The sequence below is a fragment of the Enoplosus armatus genome, chromosome 22 (genome assembly GCF_043641665.1).
Source record: "Enoplosus armatus isolate fEnoArm2 chromosome 22, fEnoArm2.hap1, whole genome shotgun sequence".
Classification (NCBI taxonomy): Eukaryota; Metazoa; Chordata; class Actinopteri; order Centrarchiformes; family Enoplosidae; genus Enoplosus; species Enoplosus armatus.
The window spans coordinates 1,435,829-1,460,046 of NC_092201.1; the positions used below are offsets into that span (position 1 = coordinate 1,435,829).

Below are 24,218 nucleotides of genomic sequence, written 5' to 3' on the forward strand. Positions count from 1 at the left end.
TCAGTTTAAGGGGGTCGTGACGCCTGATTCATTGTTAACGATCATGATTGAATGTCTGCGTGAGACGTTTTGTCCGGCTGTCTTGGAGTTTAAGCAGCTCAGCGATCTGATTTCTCACATGGCTGGTGTCAAAAGATTTATCATAAACTGTAGTGAGTTTTAACATTATTATACAAGTATTTTACATGTTGTGGCTAAAACTGTGATCTTGAATGAACCACTCATTAGCCAGACAAGAACTGTTCAAATAAAGTGAACAAAAAGTAACATCTAGTGGGTGTCACTGCTAACGTTAGCAAGCTAGGCTAATTAGCTTTCACTTTATTTCGTTCCATTGTGTAAATATTTGGGGACACTATATAGTGGATACATTAACGCCTAGTGTGGACACACATACACATAAAATGGCGGACAGTAAATGTAGTGCACTGTGTAGTAAATAGGCCACTGTTTCCTGAAAAATATCCAAAAACTTTAGAAAAATGAAATCATATAGATAATAGCTTTTGTACTGTTCTAGTTGATATTTTCTTACACAAAAGGGGAGAATTCAAATTTCAGTTCAACTTTAATATTTACTTTGGACCCTCCCCTTGTATATAATATAACAGCGTTAGATTGGTACAGTTGGTAACACCATAAGTAATTAAGAGTGCAGAAAGAAATTAATTATATTCTCCTGTTTAAGCTTTAAAGTAAAGTTTGACATTTTGGGAAATACGCTAATTTGCTGTCTGGACAAGAATTAGATGAGACAATCGACAACACGTTAATGTCTGTGCGATAAATACGAAGCTGGATGCACGCGACGACAAGCTTAACATAAGAACTGGAAGCAATTAAGTACATTTCTGTTTATGTACTGATTAAAGACACAACGTGCTAATTAGTATAATTTAGAGGTGCTAGTATGCAGAACTTTTAAACCTCGGAGAGCCGTTTCCTTCCGATTTCAATCTTTATGCTAAGCTAAGCTAACCAGCGGCTGGCTCCAGCTTCATATTTAGCGTAGAGACATGAGGGTGGTATCGATTTTCTCATCTAACTCTGCAAGAAAGCAAAAAAGCTAATTTCCCAAACTGTTGAACTATTCCTTTAATATGCTAACATAACAATCATTTTCATGTAGTGACCAAATCGTGCATTAGGAGGGAAATCTGTATTTTTGAATGAAAATCTACTAAATGTTACAAAATGACAGAATATACAATCCTCATTTTCTGACCCCCTTCCCTCTCTAATCATTTTCATACAGTCCCTAAACTTGCTGTCAAATCTGTGGTTGTGTCCTCAGAACAATCGGACACTTTCTGTTACGTGTATCTATGTGTGTCTGTGCACATTGTGCTCAGGGTGAAAAACAGGATGTGATGTAACATCCTGAGGCCATTATTAGCGTTGGAGAAGGTGGAGGTCAGATCAGAGTCGGAGTCAGCAGACGATCTGAATAAGATGTCGTCAAGCAATCAGACGAGACACAGAGACGCAGTTTGGACAATGAGTCTTGATTGGAAAGAATCGAGTTGTTCTCACAGTTATTTTTGACTTGTAATAGCAGGAAAATCACAAGTGTAATTAATTATATTAACATGTCTGTGTTACATTTGTAGATGGGAAGCAGCCATTATCACTGTCATTACTTACACCTTTGAAAATGCAAAATGTCTGCTGTGAGAAATGTCTGTGGGAGGCTGTCAGATTCATGCTAATATCTCTGTGTCTCTCTGAGTCTAAAACATATCCAGCTGTCGATGTTATTATGCAAAGATACCTCTTAATTCAATAAAAAGTTAGGTTTGTTTAAGAGGTGTTACTGTTTCAGCACGAAAATAAAAAAGACTGAGGGTCTACAGCCATGCTAGCAGCTCTGCGAGGCTGTGATGCTAATTGTAAAGTTTGTTTTCCATCCATATCAGTAGTGACTGTTATGTTAAAATGCTCACAGTGGCAATGCTAATATTTACCATGTTCCCAATCTTAGTTCAGCTTGTTAGCAAAGTCACTAGCTGAAGCTTTGACCTTCTGGTGGCGCTACATGAAACGTCAGGTGATCACCAAAGTGATTAGGATTCATTCTGGGGGCTTTGAATATTTCTACGAAATCTCATGGTTGCTGACTTTTCGTATTTCCAGCTGGCTTGTTTGAAAATGAAAAACAAATGTTCCAGTTTCATTTCAGCTTTCTGTTGGCTTCGAATGTACCACTTTGTTGCTACTGTAGGTAGTAAGTAAGCTAGTTAGCCGGACATGCTAACAATTGCAGCTTGCATAAGAGCACATAAACACTGTTTAATCAGTTTCTCTTGGTTTTTGAAACACCATCCTCCAAACTTTTTGTATGGTGAGTGTTTCTCTGACTATAGCTATAACTATTAGCTTGATTGCGAACAATCAGCAAAGGTTAGGGAATGCTAATTAAAACAGGTTTAACCACCTGAATAGAATTCATGTGATGAAATTAAGTCTTTAATTATTATTTATACTGTTTTACAGACTGTAATCACAGCTGTGTGTGTGTGTGTGTGTGTGTTTCAGCCACATGCCTCTGAGTCCGGCTGCTGACACCAAACATGATCGCCCGCGGCAACAGGCGGTTACTAATGGCAACCCGACAGGCTCTGCTGTTGCCAGGGACGACGACGCAGATGACACGCCCCCTGGAAACAGCATTGTCGTCCGCATTGGCATCCCGGACCTGCAGCAGACGGTAACACACACATATATATATATATCCAGTATATATATAACTATATATAGTTATATATATAATGTATATAACTACATGAGGAGAGGATAAAAAGAACTACATGAATGAATCAGCAGGACAAACCTGTGTGTCTGTCTCTGTCTGTCTCTTTCTCTGTCTGTCTGTTTCTCTGTCTCTGGCTCTCTCAGAAGTGTTTGCGGTTGGACCCAGAGTTACCAGTTTGGACCAGTAAGCAGAGGGTTCTGGTGACGTTGACTCAGTCTCTGTCGGATGTTTTGAACTATGGTCTCTTCCAGCCGGCGTTCAACGGCCGAGCCGGAAAGTTTCTGGACGAAGAGCGGCTGCTGAAGGAGTATCCTCTCCCTCCCATCACGCCCATCCCATACCTGGAGGTACAGTATGTCTAGTCTGTCATTTCATTTCTACTTTTGGCAACAAATCCCATGAAAAGACCAACAGTGTGAAAACTGTCTGACTTCCTGTCTGTGGATGTGAAGAACAAAACTTTCCACTCATATCTTAAGATGTTGATATGAAGGAGAACTTATTCTCATTATAATTGTAACTATTTTAATTATCTATTAACTCCTCCTGCTCTTTCATTCGTGTCTATCTGCGGGACGTCTCTTGTTTTTCTCTGACTCACTCTGTTCTGAGTGTTTTGTCAGAGTGGTTGTTATTTGTGGTGCTTTAACTGTGCGCTCTCCCTCATGCCTCTCGGAGCTGTGTTCTCTCCTACTCTGCTCTCTGCTGGACTGGTACAGTGCGTAACCATCGTCTCCGCTTCCCACGGCAGAAGGTTTTATGTTGTTTTCCAGTTTCATTCCCTCTTGGTGAATGTCAGGTATTCTACTGTCTCTGTGCGCATATGATGGACTGATATGAGCCATGTAATGTGACGCACTGGCGAGGTTACGACTGGTTGATTCCTCGTGAAGTGGGTGTGTATATGAATTAGCCATAACTCAGAATCTGGAGTTACGGTATTTAGGGCCACTGGTTCAGTTTTTATCAAACAAACAGGAGGAAATAGTGCATTTGTTGGGGACTATTTTCAGTGGCGGATGAATCCACATTTGGTGCTCTAGTATTTGGGGCAGCAGGACAGTGTATGGGGGACTGAGTCAAAATAAACTACAGACCCAATAATCATATAAATAAATTCAAACAAGGTTGTCTGTATCAAATAGTTTGATGGAGCTCAATGGCACAGAGAAAGAAGATGTATCAGGCTGTGATTTATATTATATAATATAATACTAATAATACTTGTTAGCAGATACATTCACTGTTGGTTTTGGTCTTTTCATGGTATTTAATGTGATTCTGCGTTTGACAATTCATATATTTGTGTAAGCATCTTTTGTATTAGTACAAACCAGCAGTAGCCTTTCACCTCTTATTTTACAGTTTCGTTACAAGAGGAGAATTTACACACAGAGCTACGTGGACGATAAACAGCTGGCCAAGCTGCACACCAAGGTACACACTCACACACACACACACACACACACACACACACACACACACAGTTTATCATGTAAGTCGGTCTAGACAATACAACACAAACGCATAACAGTAATGTACGCGTAGTTATAATAACACTAAGCAATGTGTGAACATATCAAATAAAATAACTTTCCTCTGTCTCCACTGACTTCAGGCCAACCTGAAGCGTTTTATGGAACATGTCCATCAGAAGAATGTGGAGAAGGTTTCCAAATGGTTGGAAAAGGGCCTGGACCCCAACTTCCATGACTCTGACACTGGGGGTGAGCACGAACGAACACAGCATCTTCACCCATCTAAACACTCTGCTTTCGGTTTTCTGAGACATTAGCATTGGTGCTATTTGTGTTAGCTATTGTGTGCCAGACCTCAACCCATCTTAGATGCACCCCCATCTTAGATCCCCCCCCCCGCCCCCAACCCAAGCCTCCCAAATTATATTCTTTTGCTAAATGATGATTTAAATGGTTCCTTTTAAAAGCCGTAAAATTAAAATATGTTGAGTCCAAATTTATTAGAATGAACCATAAAAACGTCATTATATAAAGTGTGTGTATAACTGTGGAACATAAACTCCTCCTCAGGTAATTAAACCCCCCCCCCACATTCACATGAACTCTGTGTCTTCAGTTCCACTCGTTTTCCATCGACCTGCTCTTGTGTTGGAGCAGTAATAACTCGTCTGGCTGCTTGTGTCTCAGAGTGTCCTCTGACCCTGGCGGTCCAGCTGGAGGAGAGCTGCGACTTGATTAAAGTTCTTCGCAGTGGAGGAGCTCACCTGGACTTCAGGACCAGGGACGGTATCACCGCTCTGCATCGGGCCGTCCTCTGCAGGAACAGCGCTTCTCTCACTGTAAGGAAACACTGTTAATAGCCCCCCTAACCACCCAACCCGGGGTCTCCCATGGACCGCTTCACCAGAGTTCCTCTGTTCATGACCCACGGAGCGTTTTCTTTATCTGCACTGTTGCATGTGACCACATCTCCAAAGTAATCCGGGCAGTAGACCGCTCAGGCAGCACAGCCTCGTGAAAATATGGCCGCCATTTCCTGCTGCTAAGACCGGCGGGCGGCAGCCATCTTTAGACTAAAAGCTTTTTGGCAGCTGTAATCTTATTTTTTTAATTAAACAACACTACAATGAATTCTGTCCTGTCCTGTTGTGGTCCTCAGACTCTGCTGGACCTCGGAGCGTCACCGGACTACAAGGACAGCAGAGGTCTGACTCCCCTCTATCACTCTGCCATGGTGGGCGGCGCCCCCTACTGCTGTGAGCTGCTGCTGCAGGACCACGCCACCATCGGTACGGAGGCTTGCAGGGTCAATCCAGAGTCTCATCCAGCTGTTGTTGTTATAATACACCAACACCTGTGTGTGTGTGTGTGTGTGTGTGTGTGTGTGTGTGTGTGATGACATCACCACTGCCCTTTAAACATTACTGTATGACTACTTTTATTATTTATTATTTTGTTTGTGTCTTTTGTGTGAGAAAAACACTTCACAGCTGAAAGAATTCTTGTTGTCATGGTTGCAGGGATGACTGATGAGAACGGGTGGCAGGAAATCCATCAGGTGACACACACAGACACACACACACACACACACACACACACACACATACACACACATGCAATCAATTAAATGACTTGCCCTATACAATTACGATTTTGTGTGTGTGTGTGTGTGTGTGTGTGTGTGTGTGTGTGTGTGTGTTCAGGCATGTCGCTATGGTAACGTGCAGCACTTGGAGCACCTGCTTTTCTACGGCGCTGACATGAGTTCCCAGAATGCATCGGGAAACACCGCACTGCACCTCTGTGCTCTCTACAACCAGGTAACACACACTGAACAATGAACAGTTTTCAAGTGTTTTGGTCATAAAAAATACATTTTTCTCCGGCGTCCCGTTGTTATTGTCAATCTGCGATGTGTACATGTTTATTTCAAAGTTAATAAAATAATAATAAAATAAAAGAATTGCTGCCGGTTTTGCAGGACAGCTGTGCCCGAGTGCTGCTGTTCAGAGGAGCAAATAAAGACGTCAAAAACTACAACAACCAGACTGCCTTTCAGGTAAAATACAAACAAACCAGACTCCCTTTATATATATACGTAAAAGCAAGACTGCCATTTAGGAAATGGATGGACACCATACTGCCTTAAAGTACGACCTCTGTGCTAACATAAACATAAACTGTCCAGAAAGTTATCTCCTAAACAATCTACTGTACATATAAAATGTAAGATCTTTAGGTGACCTCGGCAACATGTCATCCATGCAGCCAGTGTGTCCCAGTCGCCACTCGCAGCACTGCAATCAAAAAAAAATCCCTGCAGCTCCGAAAGCATTTTCCCCTTTATGAAAGAGCTCTCGGTAAAACTGTTGACAGGACACCTCCGACTGCAAACAAGGAGACTTATTACCTTTTTTATTAGGAAGTTTTCAACCACAATGATTTGATATTTTGTAAAACTTTCTCCGAGCCTCGAAAAAGATTTCTATATGTGTGATGTCACCCCAATGTAAAGTCTGTAAGGCCCAGAAAGAGAAACATTAATGAGCATGTGCAGTCAAGCAAACCAGGAAGAGACATATGGCAAGTGGAAGTAAAGGGAACCAATGTACCTTTATATTTACTGACAATAAGAAAAGTATAGAATAAGCAGTTTTATCCTTTAATGTCTGATGTCATGAACACTTCTTCTGTGTGTGTGTGTGTGTGTGTGTGTGTGTGTGTGTGTGTGTGTGTGTGTGTGCAGGTGGCGATAATTGCTGGGAACTTTGATCTTGCAGAAATCATTAAGATCCACAAAACCTCTGATGTTGGTGAGTTGGCTGAGAGTGTAAACACATTTGAATGGTGTGTATGAGCGTGAGTGCACATGTTACAGTAGGTGGTGAAGTTAACTCTGTGTGTGTGTGTGTTTGTGTGTGTATATATGTGTATATGTGCCCAAGTAGTTCCCTTCAGAGAAACTCCATCCTACACAAAGCGCCGCAGAGCCGGCGTGACCAGGACGCCGGCTGGAAATGGTCTGTCTTCTCCGCGCTCTCTGATTCGCTCAGCTAGTGACAACGCTCTGGAAAGCCCCGCCTCCTCTCCTGGCCCCTCCCTCCAAAGCCTGGAAACGCATCACGACACACACACACACTCGCTACGACGACACACACGCCGACTCAGGTACACACATGCGCACTGTAAACACTCAGACTATTTTTATTGTATATTTATACACAGTTACAGTATATATACTGTACATGTCATCCTACTGTCTACTGTTATGATGAGAACTGGTGTAGTCTGCTTCAGTACTGGTGTAGTCTCACTACTGGTGTAGTCTGCTTCAGTACTGGTGTAGTCTCACTACTGGTGTAGTCTGCTTCACTACTGGTGTAGTCTCAGTACTGGTGTAGTCTGCTTCAGTACTGGTGTAGTCTCAGTACTGGTGTAGTCTGCTTCACTACTGGTGTAGTCTCAGTACTGGTGTAGTCTCAGTACTGGTGTAGTCGGCATAAAGACGGCCTTTAAAGTTAAACCCATGTCTGTCTCTAACTGGTCTGGATCTGTGACCGACCTGTGTCTCTCTGACCTGTCTGCAGTCCAAGCGGTGGAGGTCATGTGGAGGTCAGCCCCCCCTCCTCTCCTCCCCCAACCCCCCTGATGAGGAAGAGGAGGCTGTACAGCGCGGTACCAGGACGCACCTTCATCGCCACCCGGTCCCACGTCCCTCAGGGGACCGGAGAGATCCAGCTGCACCGAGGAGAGAGGGTCAAAGGTCAGACAGAGAGGACAGTTGTCTGTCTGCAGTGAAGCGGCACTGTGGTGGTCTCCCGTAGTAACACTGACTCTGTGTGTTGTGGATCTACAGTTCTGTCTATCGGTGAAGGAGGATACTGGGAGGGAAGTGTTAAAGGAAGAACTGGTTGGTTTCCTGCAGACTGTGTTGAAGAAGTCCAGATGAGACAATACGACCCACGACTGGGTAAAAAACTACAACTGCGTCCTTAATGATTTAGGTATATTAAGATGGAGGTATATTTTACACTGTATACTATATTTATGTTCTGTTCTTCTACATGATACGTTTCAGAGACGAGGGAGGACCGCACTAAGAGACTGTTCAGACATTATACTGTAGGATCCTATGACAACTACACCTCCTACAGGTAAAGCACCGTCATTACACCTCACACGGGTAATGTGCTGATAGTTAGTGGGTTAATTTATTGGCTTAAATATCACAAACATATAAAATAACTTTACATATAGTCAAATAAAAACATAGTTCCATACAGATGCATACAAGATATCAGACAAATGCAGCCCTTTAAACACAAACACCTTTTTTTACACTAAATGCAGCATCATCAGTAAAAACATTGATGAAGAAATATTTGAAATATGAAGAAATATGACAGTGTTATTCATTAAAACATGAAGTCATTTTAGGAAAACATCTGGTAATACTACACAGAATACAGGTCGAACACTAGATACATTATTTGAATTAATATAACTTTTAATCTAATTCATTGTATTTTAATTAATAATTCATATGTTATTTATTAAATACAATTATTTATAATTTTAATCAAATTGAATGATCACTTCTAATGAATGTTATGTATATATTCCTTTGTATTAGTTTTTTATTGCGTCATGTGCATGTAAAATATTGTCATATTAAAGCCTCCATATGTAAAATGAAGATGTTGTAATAAATGTACATTTCTCTCTTTGTGTGTTAGTGACTATGTGATTGAGGAGAAGACGGCCGTGCTGCAGAAGAGAGAGAGTGAGGGATTCGGCTTCGTCCTCCGAGGAGCTAAAGGTAGAAAGGATGGATGGATGGATGGAGGAGTGGTGGGTGTTCGGAGGTGTTGGGAAAGAAAAAAAGAAAGATATTTAAAACAGAGTGAAGTCTTCAGAGGAAGAGCAGTGAGCTTTAAAACTCCTCGCTGTGTTGTTTCATAATAACTACTGAGTCCACTGAGTCTTATCCTTCTTACTTGATATTTTAAAAACTAGCGATGGACTTTCTCTCGCTGAGGGTGAATTTTTGTAGGAGTTAAACTGGTAATCAATAAAGTTATGAGGTGGGAGAATCCACTGCTTCCACTAGTATTTTTCTCCACTCTGAAATTCAAAATGTTCTTTTAATGATCTCCTCAGTGTTTCCCAACATAGAAACTCAGGAGTCCCCCGATAGTCTAGCAATCCTGCGCATTAATTGCTTCTGCAACCACAAGTAGTGCAGGTGCAACAAAAGTAAAGGAGCTGTCGATCAAACCCAGTCTGTACAGTCTGACATGAGTCACAGTGCGTCTCACTGTAAAGGGCCACCCACGCAGGTGACTGGACCTTTAAAGTTAGATCCTTAAATTCCTCAACAATTATGAAATCATGTTCTATAAACATGTTTTATTCCTCCCTGTCTTCAATCAAGCTGAGACCCCCATCGAGGAGTTTGCCCCCACCCCGGCGTTCCCCGCCCTGCAGTACCTGGAGTCGGTCGACCAGGGGGGCGTGGCCTGGAGGGCGGGGCTACGGACTGGAGACTTCCTCATAGAGGTAACGGCTGTTCTCTAATGTGTGACATCATTAGATCTCTGCTACAGATCATTAAAGCTCAGAGACATACCTTCACCTGCCCGTCTGTCTGCTCGTCTGTCTGTCTGCCCGTCTGTCTGTCTGATGTGCAGGTGAACGGTGCCGACGTGGTGAAGGTGGGTCACCGGCAGGTCGTCTCTCTGATCCGTCAGGGAGGAAGTCGACTGCTGATGAAGGTCGTATCTGTTTCCAGAAAATCGGAATCCAACCTGGTCAGGAAGAAAGGTACAGCTGTGCGGTTTATTAGGAATGATTACTGGAATGTAAGGAGAAAATAATCATACAACATTAATAATGTTCATATCAAAAAATGTATCAATACATTCTAATGATTAGAACTGAAACAATTAGTTGACTCATCGATCAACAGACAAATAATCTGCAACTATTCTGATGACATTTTATGATATATATATATATGATATTCCTGCTTTTCTGTTTTATATCATTTTAAACTGAACATCTTTGAGTTTTGGACTTTTGGCTGAACATCTGAAGAATTCACTTTGTGATGGGTATTTTTTCACTATTGAAAAAAGAATCAGTTGATTAATTGATAATGAAAATAGTGTTTTTTTTCTATGGTTGAAACGATAAACTTAAAGTGAACATTATCAGAAGACGTTTTAATCGTGTGGCTAAAACTAAGTTAAGTCTCTGTTCACGCTCCAACTGTGATCTAATTGGTTCTTGTCTTGCAGCTCCACCACCTCCAAAGCGAGCCCCAAGCACCTCGTTGACTCTCCGATCCAAGTCCATGACCGCTGACCTGGAGGAGATAGGTAAAACAAACACACACACACACACACACACACACACACAGAGCACAGAGTTAAGTCAAACTGTCGGAGTGTGTGTTGTTGACCTTTGCTCTGTCTGCAGCCCGGAGGAGACGCATCGGTGAGTCACATGGCTCTGATGGTGCTGGTTGTTCGTGTTGTGTTGCGATGTCACACTGCAGATACTGTTGGTCTCATGGCATGATGCTGCAATGATGTCATGGTGTTTCAGTGATGTCATGTTGCAGTGATGTAACAGCCAGGGCCGTAGCAGAGGACACATGTCCCGAATATTTCTGTCAATTTGGGGTTTTAATGGTTTAGGCTGCTTCAGATATTTGTTAGACTACTTACTTACTACAAAAATTAAAATAAAAGAGTTACAGTGTTCTCCATAGGAATCCATGGTAGTATAGAGAAGGCTTAAATGAATAAATAGGTGTGAAATGTGGCTATTTTTGGTTGGACTTTGGTTGGTGGCTCATCAAACATTAGGACATTTTGGACTAATTTAAATTTAAATTCTGACAGGGACAAAAACAGATATTCAAGATATTCTTTGTAGCAGATTTAGCACATAGACTCTGGGCAGTTGTACACCTCAGTATTGCTGCGGCCCTGGTAACTGATGTCGTGATGTTGGTCTAAGTTTTGATTTCAGTGATGTCATGATTTCATTTGTACAATTGGTGTCATGTTGCTGTGACGTCAAGAGGCCGTGTTTCATTCTTTTTGTTTGTTTGTTTATCTTGTTTTTATTATGTCTCCCCCCTCCAGAGAAGCTGGATGAGATGTTGGCCGGGGGTCAACAGGAAGTAGTTCTGAGGGCCCGCCCATCGGACGACTTCAGGGCAGCGACGGTCAAACAGAGACCGACCAGCCGGCGAATCACACAGGCTGAGATTAATGTAAGACACACAGAAAAACATATTACTGCTACACAAAATTAGGATTTTCCAATTTTTGCCATTTTTTCTTGTCAATTACCGCTTAATTTTACTACTTCAGGCCTCTAAAAGTCAGTAAGAAAAGTGAGAAGTCTTTTATGAATTTTGGACTGTGTGTGTGTGTGTGTGTGTGTGTGTGTGTGTGTGTGTGCAGTCCTTGTTTGAGCGTCAGGGTCTGGTGCCCCCCACACCTCCAGAGAAGAGCACCATGGCTTTACCCAGAGGAATGTCCAGAACCAAGAGCTTCGGTGAGATAGACATGATATTGTACATAAATGTTATTGTAGGAAGTGGAGGAAGTACTGTTTGTTGGGTACCTTTAGTTTAATGTCTCCATGGTTACCACGGCAGGCACACCTGAGGACGACAGGATCTCGGCTCTGATCAATGAAAGTCGGTTTCCACGGAGCTCCTCGCTGACAGACAGCTTCATCCCTCCTCCTCCTCAGACAGCTCCACCCCCTCCTCCCTCCTCTCCGCTCTTCCTCCTCGACTCCGGCCCTCCTCCCTCCTTCCTCCCCCCTCCTCCCCCTGCCAGAGGGGAGGGGCTAACCCGCTCCAGCTTCAAGCCGGGGGCGGAGCCGAGGCTACAGGAGCTCTGTGATTCGCCAACAAGGAGCCACGCCCACGCCGAGCGGCAGAGGAAGGCGAGGTCGATGATCATCCTGCAGGACACGCCGCCGCAGCTGCAACCTGACGCACACGCCGCCGCCGCCGCCGCTGCCGCCGCCACACACACGCTGCACACTGCCACACACACCGCCACACACACGCTTCACACCGCCACACACACCTCCACGCTGTCTCTCCACTGCACCAGCCCCGCCCTCGGTCACTCACCGCTGTCACGCCGCCGGGGACGACCAATAGAAAACCCTTATGCTAATGTGGGACAGCAGGCTCCGCCCTCCAAGCCGCAGAGGAGGAAGTCACCTTTGTTGAAACAACTTCCTGTGGAGGAGCAGGGTTAGGACTGTTCAGACATGTTGTCTTTCTGATTTCTGAGTTGTATTTGTGTTTAGTTTCATGAGTGCATATATATATATAAATATATATAAATATATATATATATATATTTATATATATATACACACATATATGTGCTTGTGTGCTCAAAATGTCAAATTACGTGTTCAGGACTAAGATACAAACATAATGGGGTAGACTCCTGATCGTCACTATCAGTCTTTTCTTCTTCTTCTAGGACACGATCCGACCAAATTAGAGCCACCCGGCAGCCCCAGCAGGGCGGAGCTGTACCAGCAGCAGGTTCTTTCTGAGCGCGCTCGGGTTCAGGGTCGCAGGTCGTCTCTCTTCCTGTCTGTGGAGGGAGCCGGGTCAGAAAACCAGGTGCCGCCCCTCCTGACTCAGAGCCATTCAATGGATGACCTCGGCGAGCTTCCCCCTCCAGCCCCGGTGCTGTCGCCCTCACCGACACCTCACACCTTCCTCCACCCACTGACGGGGAAACCTCTAGGTCAGTCTGACAGCACAATCTTATGCGATCTCTCTTGTTTGTTCTTGTTAGGAGTCTGGGAATTCTGGGAAAGACTAAAGCATCAACTTTCTCCAAATCAGAGAATGATAAAAACAATAAAAAAGTTGATGAAAACTGAGCTTTACTACTTTATTATCAAGTAAGATTGGAATCAAGACCAGGGTACCAGGGTATCAAATCATATTCTGATTATCTTAATGACCCAAATAGGACTATTTCTGCTTTGTTTCTCACTGCTTTGGAAGAAAGTATTAGACATCCAACGTTTGATTTCAGTTCTTTCAGGACATCACATTGCTGGTGGTTCATGATTGACAGATACATAAAGTTACGTGTCATCGGCATAGCAGTGAAAAGAAATGCTATGATTAAATATGATTCAGCCAAGTCGAAGCTGTAGATACAATTAAGAAGGGGACCTGTCCTTGAGGTACTCCCCAAAAATGAGGAGGCCAAGGACAGAGCCTCAAGGTAGTCCACAAAACAGAACAGGAAAACCCTCTCTCGACAATACATCTTCTCTTCTCTCCTCAGACCCCTCATCTCCACTCGCCCTGGCTCTTGCTGCACGAGAACGAGCGCTCACTGCCCGGACGCCAAGCCCTGAGCCTCGGCTGAAACACGTATCTGCCTCCACCACACCCATCCCCACCCCAGCTGCCAGCCCCGAGGGCAGACACAAGCGTACCCCTCTCACCACCCCACAGAGCAGTCCCGAGCCACGATCCAAACGCACCACCCCTCAGACGAGCCCTGAGCAGCGAACCAAGCGCACCACTCCCCAGACCAGTCCTGAGCTGAGGCATAAACGCATAACCCCACCTTTGTTCCCTGATGGACAGGTGGAGCGTCCAGAAACAGAGGGAGGAGTGACATCACCCGCCGGCCCCTCCCCTGAGCGCTGGAGACCCACCCCCTTGCCACCGCTGGCCAATGAGGGTCATCCTGCTCTGATTGACAGGCGCAGAAGCCTCACAGTGGGCAGCTCAGAGGAGGAGGGCGGGGCTTACACAGTTACACTCCCACCAGCGTTGTTGTCGTCCAGTGATGAGGAGACTAGGGAGGAGCTCCGCAGAATTGGCCTGGTTGCTCCACCCCCTGCCTTTGCCTGTCCCGCCCCTCCTCCCCCTTCCTCCCTCACCTTGTTGCCACGGCGAGGTGGGGAGGGAGGGGTAGGAGAAAGTGGTCCTGACTCCCTGGGTAGACGAGGAGATGAGGAGGAAGGAGGTGACGAACGGCTCCACGACAGCTCCTCCTCCCCCAGCTCACTCCCTCCCTCCATCACTTTGGCCTCCCCTCCTGCTCCATCCTCCCCCTCCTCCCCTCCTGCTGCTCACCCATCCCCCTCCTCGCCCGCCACCTCCCCAATTGCTCTTAAGCCACGCCTTCGTTCACCTATCGGTCGGGGCCGCTCTGCGCTCCGGGACCCACTGCTGAAGCAATCATCCGACAGTGAGCTCCTCCCATCTGCTGCATCCTCCTCTTCCCCCTCCTCCCCACTCTGTTCCTCCCCCACTAGTGGCCGGCAGCCACGCTATCTGTTCCAGAGGAGGTCCAAGCTGTGGGGGGGTGGGGACGACCGCGGGGAGGAGCGGCGGGGCCTCAGCCCGGAGGAAGGGGGAGGCCGTCCAGCAGCACTGGGAGGTCAGGGTTCTGGGTCAGCCGTGGATCTCACGAGCCGGTCGGCATCAGCCCTGGAGCTGAGCGGCAGGGCGGGCTCTGGACTGGATCTAGCTAACCGGCTACAGCTGCTCAACAAAGACAGTCACTCTCTGGGGGAGGAGCCGAGTCCCCTCGACCCAGGCCGGAGGTCACCAGTAGGAGGTGCCAGGTACATCAAACGGCTTTATATTACAAATACTGCAGTACTACTGACCTGATAGTACTACTGTGTGTGTGTGTGTGTGTGTGTGTGTGTGTGGTAACAGAATTTGTTGTTTATGTTGTTCCAGATGTGTGGACAGTGGAGAGAGTAAATCGTAGGTTTTTATCTCTGGTAAACATTTCTCATTATCGCCAAGAGATGATTTTTTATTTGCTAACAGCTGACTAACTTGCACCTTCTTCGCAGACGACTAACTACTAAATGTCTGAAATTACTAATATGTCCGTCTTGGAAACCTTCAAATTGACAATTTGCTAAACTCCCCTGAAAGCCGATTGCCTAATCATAACTTAGGAACCATAACGAGGCCTGCTAAACTTTGTATTTCTCAACACATGGTGTGCATGGCGCTGTCGTAAGAGCAACACTTATTATACAAAGAGTATGGGGAGGGGTGTCTTGTTTTATTAACCCTTTCCAAAACCAAAAACACGAGAACAAAAGTGAAACAGATTGAACAGTGTGTTTAATGTAAGCGGCAAACGTTAGCATATCCGACTAACTAGCTTACTACAAGCATCCAAACAGGGTTATACTGAATAACACAACAGTATGATCTGACATTTGTTCTTATAATACTGTTGTATCACACAAGGGATAACTAGCATCGCTATAATACATGAATCATTAACTAGTGAGGATAATGACTTTTTACCTTTTGGCATTATATTTTGTATGTACCCATCGAAGGCATATTTAAGACCTTTTTCTCTCTGTGGAATCAACTGGCTGAAGAGTTTCAACCAACCCAATCAAGTTAACCTTAGCATTAATTAGCTAGCTTGCTATTGCTCATAAAATCTAGAAGTAGAAATGAGAAGCATATAAACTGCTTGTGCCTTGCAAGAATGGAGAGCTTAACAGGCCTAGCAACAGTAACTAAGGGGAGCAGGGCTTAATGAACGGTCAGTCAGTAGCTCCATGTTTGTCTTTTATTTACTGATTAATCTGTTGCAGGTTGTTCTCTAGTCTTGGTGAACTCCACACTATCTCCCAGCGAGGATATGGCGCCAGCTATACAGTCCGACCAGGAAGTCGCTACCCTGTCACTCGCCGGAGCCCCTCCCCCTCTCCCTCCCCATCTGATAGGTCAATAGGGCTTGCCTCCTCCTGTTCTGAAAGGCCAGATCTGAGCTCAGGTCGTGGTCTAACCATCCTGAAGTCGTCCAGTCTCAGTCTCCCCTCAGAACCAAAGGAGGTTCGGTTTGTGATGCGAAGTGCCAGTGCACGAACCAGGTCCCGTTCGCCCTCACCTTCGCCCCACGCCTCTCCCTGCCCCTCCCCGGTCCTCAGCGGGCCCCTGTTGGCCCTTCGGCCATGGAGGCAGCGGCCCCTCAGCCTGTGGAATAAATACGACGTGGGTGACTGGCTGGAGAGCGTGGGCCTGGCCGAACACCGCCAGCGCTTCCAGGAGCACGAGATTGAAGGCTCCCATCTCCCCGCCCTCACCAAAGACGACTACGTGGAGCTGGGCGTCACCAGACTGGGACACCGAATCAACATCGAGAGGGCACTCAGACAGCTGCTAGATGGTTCCACTTGACCCCTCACCTCTGACCACTAACCTCTAGACATCCTGAACTCTGACCTCATAACCCCTGACCTCTGGTCAGACACTAGGCCATCTAGGTTTGACTAGGATATCTTAGCAGTGACTGAATCTTTAGACCTTTTTACCAACGTGGAGCCCAGCTCTCTGAGTGATTTCAGTGACATTTTGGCTTATCAGCTCTTTGATCAGCCCAAAAGGACCGGTGGCACCCAGGTCTGTGTCCAGTATTTAGCTTTGGTATGGTTTTAGACCTCCAAGATTTTGTGCATCTCTGAAATTCACAGTAGCTCTTTGATCCTAAGACTCGAGTAAAAAATCTCCTGCATGGCAGAAAATGTCACAGAGGAAGAGGATACCAGGTTAGAAAATTATCATTGACTAACATATGCCGGTTTCTGGGAAGAGTCTGTTGTACAGGGCAAATGATGGCCAGAGGATACAGAAGAGGCTGCACTTTTGAAACTTAAAATACTGAATTGTAGCCTTATCAAATGTTTATGCTGACAGCTACGATATCTCCCACTCTGTGAATAAAACTACAGAAGTGTGTACAGAACTTCTGGCAGTTACATCAAAATGAAATCCAGTATTTACTCTAAATAACTCTCCATCTCTAAATGAACTCTAACCAAACTGACTAATTAAACTTCAACCGATCAACAGTCCAAAACTCAAAGGTATTAATTTTACTATCATAGAAGAAAATGATGAAAACTGTCTGAGAAGTTGTAGGCAGAGAAGATTTGGTACATTTGCCTATAAAAGACAATAATGAATTCATTAGTCTTGCCAATATTTTTTTCTACTAGCTCTACTACTCCCCATCTGACAGATTGGAGTGAATTTTAAACTTTTACCTACAGTTGCTAACGTTCGGTGCCAGCTAGCGAAATAGTTTTTTCATATACTGACATAATTTAGCTGTTAAACAAATAACTTTCATTTAATGTTATTTTCCTACATGTTCTGATCTGAATCACCAGAAAATATTGGATTATTTGAGTCTTGTCTTTGCATTAGAGACCCTGCTAAAGCTAGCTTACCACATCCACACAGTGCTCTACAGCATGACATTAGCATACAGCATACTAAGCTAATTGCAGCTGGACACAGAGCTCTATTGCTAATCTCAACAGGTGACAGGACATTGATCAAAGAGCTGATCTGACAAACTGACTACGAATATAATGAGACAGGTTTTGTTCCTCGTGCCCCTCTGCTTCCCTAGACGAGTTTAGCTGGACTTTTGCTAGCAGAGCTGGATGATTAGCGAGCTACTGGGCGTCTCTACCTTAACACCAGGAGATGAGCTGAGGACATCTCTCCGTCCTTCTACAGAAAGTTCTTGTGACTTAGCTTTTCTTTTTCTTTTTTTTTCTCCAAATATCACTCATGAAGAATTTGTGTTTATTTTGAGTTCATATCTTAATACCGATCATTTAGAATTTATGAATAACAAGTAATAATAATGTGGTGGTGATGACTTACAGAGTTTATAATAGTTTGGAAACAGATTTTGAGTTCCTTATGATTTGACAATGAGTTGAATTTCGAAGTCGTTTCGGTGATGTTTTGGAATTCATAATGATTTGTCAATGAGTGTGACTTTGTGCTGATGTGATGTGTGTTTCAGGGAGAGCTGCAGCAGAGCTCCAACTGTAAACCTCTCTGGTTTCTAACCTGCTTATTGAGGGCTTACTGTACATGGTGCTATCTGTTTAAAGCCATCTGTACAGAAAAATACCTTTCTCCTTTCCCTCTTATACCTTCCTTACACTGACACCTGAAACTCTTAGCTTAACCCCCCCGTCAGTCTAGTGTGTTATTCCGAAATTAATCAATCAAGTGTGGCTGTACTTGCCATAACCATCTTGCAGTAATGGTAACTCGCCATGAACAGGCCATATATGGAGTTTCCTCCCTGCCATATTGGGGATTTCTTCCCTGCCATATGTGGAGTTTCCTCCAGACCATATGTAGAGTTTCCCAGAGGCCATAAATTGAGTTGAAAACAGGCCACGAATTGATTTGTCCAATTACAGTTTACCGTGTGTTCATGTGAAGTCACAAAATCTGTATTTAGGAGTTAAGATGCGGTCACACGGAAATTTGTTCCCCATACTTTTCAGCACATAAACGCAACCAGCTATCTTCTAGTTTACTTTTTGACTGAAAGTAACATTTTTGTGCACGTTGTAATAACTCGATTCTGGCGATGTAGACGTTTCACACAAAAACAAAAATTCGAATTAATCTAATTAATTTGACATGTTGCCCAGCTCTACATAAAGCGTTTGATAAGAAGCTTTATGATTTACAGTTTGTGGGATGCTATTGCTAGCATGCCAGTCGTGCTAGCTGACGCACTTTATGCTTAAAACTCTGCCCATACTACACTACTGTTGAGCTAGCTTTTCGCCACAGTATGCAAGTAGATTTCACCTTGCAAAGTCCGGTCTGACCGCACCATTAACAACATTAATGGACACAACTGTCCCTCTTTTCGTCATCTTACCAAGAGACAGATGACAAGACTTGTTTCCAGGATGTCTTTAGCCTAGCTTAGCACAAAGACTGGAAGCAGGGGGAAAGTGCTACGCTAGCTTTTTTGAAAGTAAAAAAAACACCTTTCAACAGTAAAGCTGTCTGATTTACATGTTGTATCTTCTTTGCTAGCAAGCTAATCACCAATATATCCAGCTGAGTTAACAGTAGATTTAGGACTCATCATGAGGACAACGCTAACTGCTGCTAAAACCACAATGTCTCATTTTATTTCATTGCCTTTCTAAACCTGTTCAATAAACAAGATACAACATGTACATAGGACATCTCTGGAGGCACCGGAAGGTATTTCTTTCACTTTCTTTCCTTTTAAATTGCAATTGGGAAGCCGAGTTAATGATGAATCATGAACTGTTGACTCTAACAGACCTTTCAGTGTTTTTTCAAGGGAGATCTTTACTGCTACATCTCCCTCTTTTCTTAATAATTTCACACAGTAAACTAATCTGACACAACTACATAATCTACCCGACACGTTAGTCTCTCCCCCTTGATTCCCTTCTGAAGCACAATCAACGTTCCAGTGCCTGTTTCCACAACAACAAATCTACTGCATTTATCCAGCTTTTCCTCAGACTGAAGTACCTGAATAAAAGCCGAGCCACAATCATGAATCCCAAAGTTGTACAAGTCCGTGGTGCCCTTTTCTGGCAGAGCACAGAGCTATAGAATGTATAGTCTATGTACAGCACATGACAGTAGACTTTATAGTCTGTATAATATATATTATGGTAGAGTGATGTAGCTATAGTGTAATATATAAAGTATAGTAGACAATGAAATGTATACAGTAATATTTTGGTAGTCTACAAAGTCTTTAGCCATATGTGATATTCAGCCTCTGTAAACAGCAACACATCACCTGTTTAACTTAAAACAAAATACTGTTTTGGCACAAAATGGAAAAAGATTCTCAATCGAGTTTCAAAGCAGCTGGAAGGAGATTCTGAGATTTGGAGCCACTAAAACAAAATCCGGGAGTTTATCTCCAAAGAGTAACTTAACACTAAATCCCCTTGTTTGAGTTGATAGATTATCACTTAATCATACTATCAATTTATCCTAGTCCCAGTCTTTAGTGTGAACGACAACACCCAATCAAGACATATAAAAACAGAAGTCAAATCCCAGCAGTGTGAATCTGAATCCTTTATAATACCTTATTGGATCTGGTTGGGTTAAGCTTTCAACATTTGCAAGTAGTTAAAGTCATAAATACGGGAGACATGTGACCAATCACACGTAGAGAAGTTCAAACTCTGCTACTTGCTCCAAACGCCGGGTGAAGTTGGGTTGATGGTCAGATTGTTGGTTTGGGGAAGTTGTCAGACACAACCCCCCCAAGATTCGCACTTCGAAAAGGTGTAGAAGGAGGAGGTTTCAGACACTGTTCAATGATCCGATGCCTTTAGCTACTCACTGAGGTTAGATGAAGTAGCCTTCCACGCTGGACTGGACTTATAAAAACCAGTGGAAACAAACATGTGTTTAGTCACAGGTAAAGTGCCTGTGTAGCTGTTTACACCGAGTATCACATGTATCAGATACTGTATGTATAGTATATATTATAATGGACTATAGTCTACTGTACAGAGTCATCCACAGAATGAGACGTGGGCTGTCGCTTTCTCTGCAGTGTAACAAAGAAAATCAGTGATGGAGAGGTCATGTGACCTCTTAACCTCTGACCTCAGGTCCCCACCGGGAATCCCTCTGTACACTAATATAGACATGAGGTCATTCACTTGTAGTAGGATTTCTCAGCCAATCAGAAACATAACCAGCAAACCTGCTGCTAAAAATCTCATCAGTGACATGAAGTGAGGTCTTTTTCTAAGTTCTGCGTTCAGATTCAAGACTTTAAGTTTCAAGAGAAACAGAAAGATAGCAGAACACATGTTTCTTGTTCTGTCCTGAGACCTGGTTCCAGATCCATGAATCACATGTCCATCTGTCATGTTTGGTCTAGTGGTTTGAGTGACTCAAGAGTGAAGTTATCTTTGCCATCTTGCCTGGTCCTGATTTATTTTCACCCACTCTTACAAACTGCAACCCTTTTGTCCAGATCCCTTCAGTTTCACTCCCACTACTGTCTTAATCCTCACTAATTTAGTTTATAATCAAGCAACACACATCTGCAACATCTGCAACATGTCAAAACATTCACTCCCTGGAATGGCAAATAATCCTGTTGGTCTATACGGCAGCCAGCTTGCATTTTATAGCGTTGTGAAAAGGGAGGATTTTTTGGGGTGTCCCTGGTTCCGAAGTTAAATTCCCATTAATTTCTCTTGTAGACAATTACATATGAATAAGATGACCAACTGTGTTGGAAAATATCCGATTCTTTGATAAAAAGTCGAAGGTAAAACTGAAGGAGAGAAGTCAACTACAACTCCCAAGGAGCACCTCGGCAAGAAAGAGGATATCACTAAAAGGAAGATTTGAAATGGGAAAGTGGGAAAAAATACTTCCAGAACCAGCAGCTCCTCCCAGTTCACAACTCCACACACTATATATCGATATTCATCAAACACCTCATCCCTTGTTGTTTGGTAGGCAGCCATCTGATAACCACAGTAACGCTGCGCGAGGTGTCTGATACAGGAAGATACGCTCATCTGGCTCGTCCACGTTAACCGCTACTTTATTTCTTCAAAGTGATTTCGTGCTCTGAAGCGACACGTCCTCAAAACATGCTTCCAGTTACTACAAGATCAGCAAAGCTTGAATGTGCTGCCATAGCATGTATGCTAGTTAGCTGCTTCACAACCTTGCTAGCTTGAGAGGGTCTGCTAGCTAAAGCAAGAAGTTTGAAGTGCTTTAGTGTTTATTGCTAAGAAAATTATTAATTCAAGACCATTCAAACCTATTAACTTGCACCAAGTACATGAAGTATTATTTTCACAAACAAGCTAAGAAAACTATATGCTAATCAAGCTTACTGCTAGTGATTGCCAATGCTAATCACCACTGTTTTGCTAACAAAACGCCACCAGTATTGTCAGATGTGTTGTCTTGTCTGACAAAGGATACACTTGACTTTGTGGTACAGGACTTTACAGGTCTAAACCTGGTCTGAAAATACTTAATCCAGAACCAAGTGGACCCATGAGGACCTCTAACCTTTTGCATCATATAAATCTGATCTATTATTTTCCTCTTTTGGGACACTTCATGGTGCAATACTGTTTTCTTTTTGGTTTTTCAACAAACCAAATTTGCCTAAACAACATGTTCTTAATTTCAACCAAACTTCTTGGTTTAATTTAAGCTAAATGCTAATGCTAGCTAACACAACGGCTGAAAATGACATTCTTACAAATCACTAGCAAGTGGTTTTGGAAATTCACCCTCAAGAAAATAAATCTGTGGCTAATTAGCAGTGGTGGAAAGTAACTGAGTACATTTACTCAAGTATTGCACTTAAGTACAATTTTGAAGTACTTTACTTGAGTATTTCTATGTTATGCTACTTTATACTTCTACTTCAGTACATTTCAGAGAGATATATTGTAGTAGAATATGAAGTACTCAAAATTAGCTCCACCTCGACCAACGACAACATTTAAGTACAGATTACATATTAATACATCAATAATATAATAGTATAACACTGACAGTAGACACTCTGCATCATGAGTACTTTTATTTTGATACTTTAAGTACATTTTGTTGCTAATATTTGTGTACTTAAGTGACATTTTGAAAGCAGGACTTTTACTTGTAATTGGGTATTTTTATACTGTGGTATTGCAACTTTTACTTAAGTAAACGATTTGAATACTTCTTCCACCACTGCGGATTAGAAAGCAGTCATAGTCTGAAAGACGGAGACAAAATGGCCACTCAGTCTGAGTATTAAATAAAGGCCAACATGGCGACAGGAGAGAACCAGGACGACCGTATAAAAAGATGGAATAAAGAGACAAAATGGCTGCCACTGGATACTTGATAGTGTCGTGAAAAAAAGCGTGACTTCACCATGGTAACGCCTCAGCTTCCTGCTGATTGGCTGAGAATCCTGGCTTTCTAACCTGCGTGTGAAACCTTCCTTCTCCTGATATTCACTTGGTTATAATGGTTTTATGGTTACCCTCCTCCTCCTCCTCCTTTCTAGCTTCCTCTTTTTACAGTATGTTTGTAGTTTCTTCTGGAGTGAGTGGCGTGTGTGTACTTGTAGTTTTTTTCTTCCCTTTTCTAAAAACTGAAGAGCACACAATGACAACTGGTGAGCTCTGCAACGCAACAGATTGTAATCTTTATAATAAACTGTCATTTATTACAAAGTTGACACTCTGCCTTCATGTGTGGTTCTTTCACATTAAGAGCTCTCGGTTAGTCAGCAGGTACACGACCTCTGACCTTGTTGGGACACTAAAGCTTTAAGTCGAGTTAATGACTGACGAGTTTCACCTCACTTTATGAGATAGCAACAGCTTGTAGCTCCTATATATTGTCAGGAAATGACCACACACACCTGAATCACTGAAAAAACAACTTCAGTGGTGGACATATAATGATGTGAGCTAAAGATATAATAGCTGATATCTTGATATAAAGAGATCATTAAGTCATTATCACCAGGTTTGCTGATATTCTCTCATGTCCGGCTGATTAGCTTAGCTTAGCATAAAGGCTGGAAACAGGGGGAAACAGCTAGCCTGTTTACATCCAAAGGTAACAACATCCACCTACCAGCAGCCCTAAAGCTCACGGATCAACATGTTATATTTCATTTGTTTAATCTGTACAGAAACCAACGTTTTAAATGACAAGTTGTGGTTTTACGGGGGGGGTTATGAGCTGGAATTGTTCAGTGGCTCACATGTTTTCAGTCAGTTAGGTGCAGCAGGAATATTAGTGTTTAGGTGTGTGCAGCTATAACTACTATCCTCCATACTTAATATTATTCCTCCACCATTTGTCTTGGCTTGTAGATAATCCCACAGTTTTGGAGCTAAAGACACAAATAGTCCATGAAATTGGTGACGACATATAATATTAATACAGTTTTCTCGTCCAACATCTACAAACACTAAAGACATCAAACTTATCGTCCCTATAATTTTGCTCTCAGCTCATTAAAATGAAATGCACCAATAGCGCCACCATGTGGTCAGAGGATTAGATTTTTGGGGGCTCTGTAGATACTGAGTACCAG

The 24,218-nt window shown here is 43.3% G+C and overlaps 1 protein-coding gene across 1 annotated transcript; it reads left to right on the plus strand.

The window, feature by feature from the left end:
* The first annotated feature begins 2,539 nt into the window (after positions 1-2,539).
* shank3b (SH3 and multiple ankyrin repeat domains 3b) lies at positions 2,540-16,480 on the plus strand. Its single transcript, XM_070928777.1, has 26 exons — positions 2,540-2,707; positions 2,896-3,099; positions 4,118-4,189; positions 4,371-4,479; positions 4,918-5,069; positions 5,390-5,519; positions 5,751-5,788; positions 5,934-6,050; positions 6,212-6,289; positions 6,977-7,043; positions 7,155-7,398; positions 7,818-7,993; positions 8,087-8,200; positions 8,309-8,384; positions 8,967-9,049; positions 9,665-9,789; positions 9,921-10,053; positions 10,530-10,610; positions 10,711-10,728; positions 11,385-11,515; positions 11,709-11,802; positions 11,906-12,520; positions 12,759-13,031; positions 13,587-14,883; positions 15,005-15,031; positions 15,895-16,480. Exons 1-26 carry the CDS (start codon positions 2,540-2,542, stop codon positions 16,478-16,480), a joined length of 5,208 nt encoding a protein of 1,735 aa, XP_070784878.1.
* Positions 16,481-24,218: the final 7,738 nt, after the last annotated feature.

Coding starts and splice junctions, on each gene's coding strand:
- shank3b (XM_070928777.1), top strand. CDS start 2,540: ATGCCTCTGAGTCCGGCTGCTGACACCAAACATGATCGCCCGCGGCAA. Junction 5,789..5,933: donor GGTGGCAGGAAATCCATCAG/GTGACACACACA, acceptor GTGTGTGTTCAG/GCATGTCGCTATGGTAACGT. Junction 14,884..15,004: donor TCACCAGTAGGAGGTGCCAG/GTACATCAAACG, acceptor ATGTTGTTCCAG/ATGTGTGGACAGTGGAGAGA.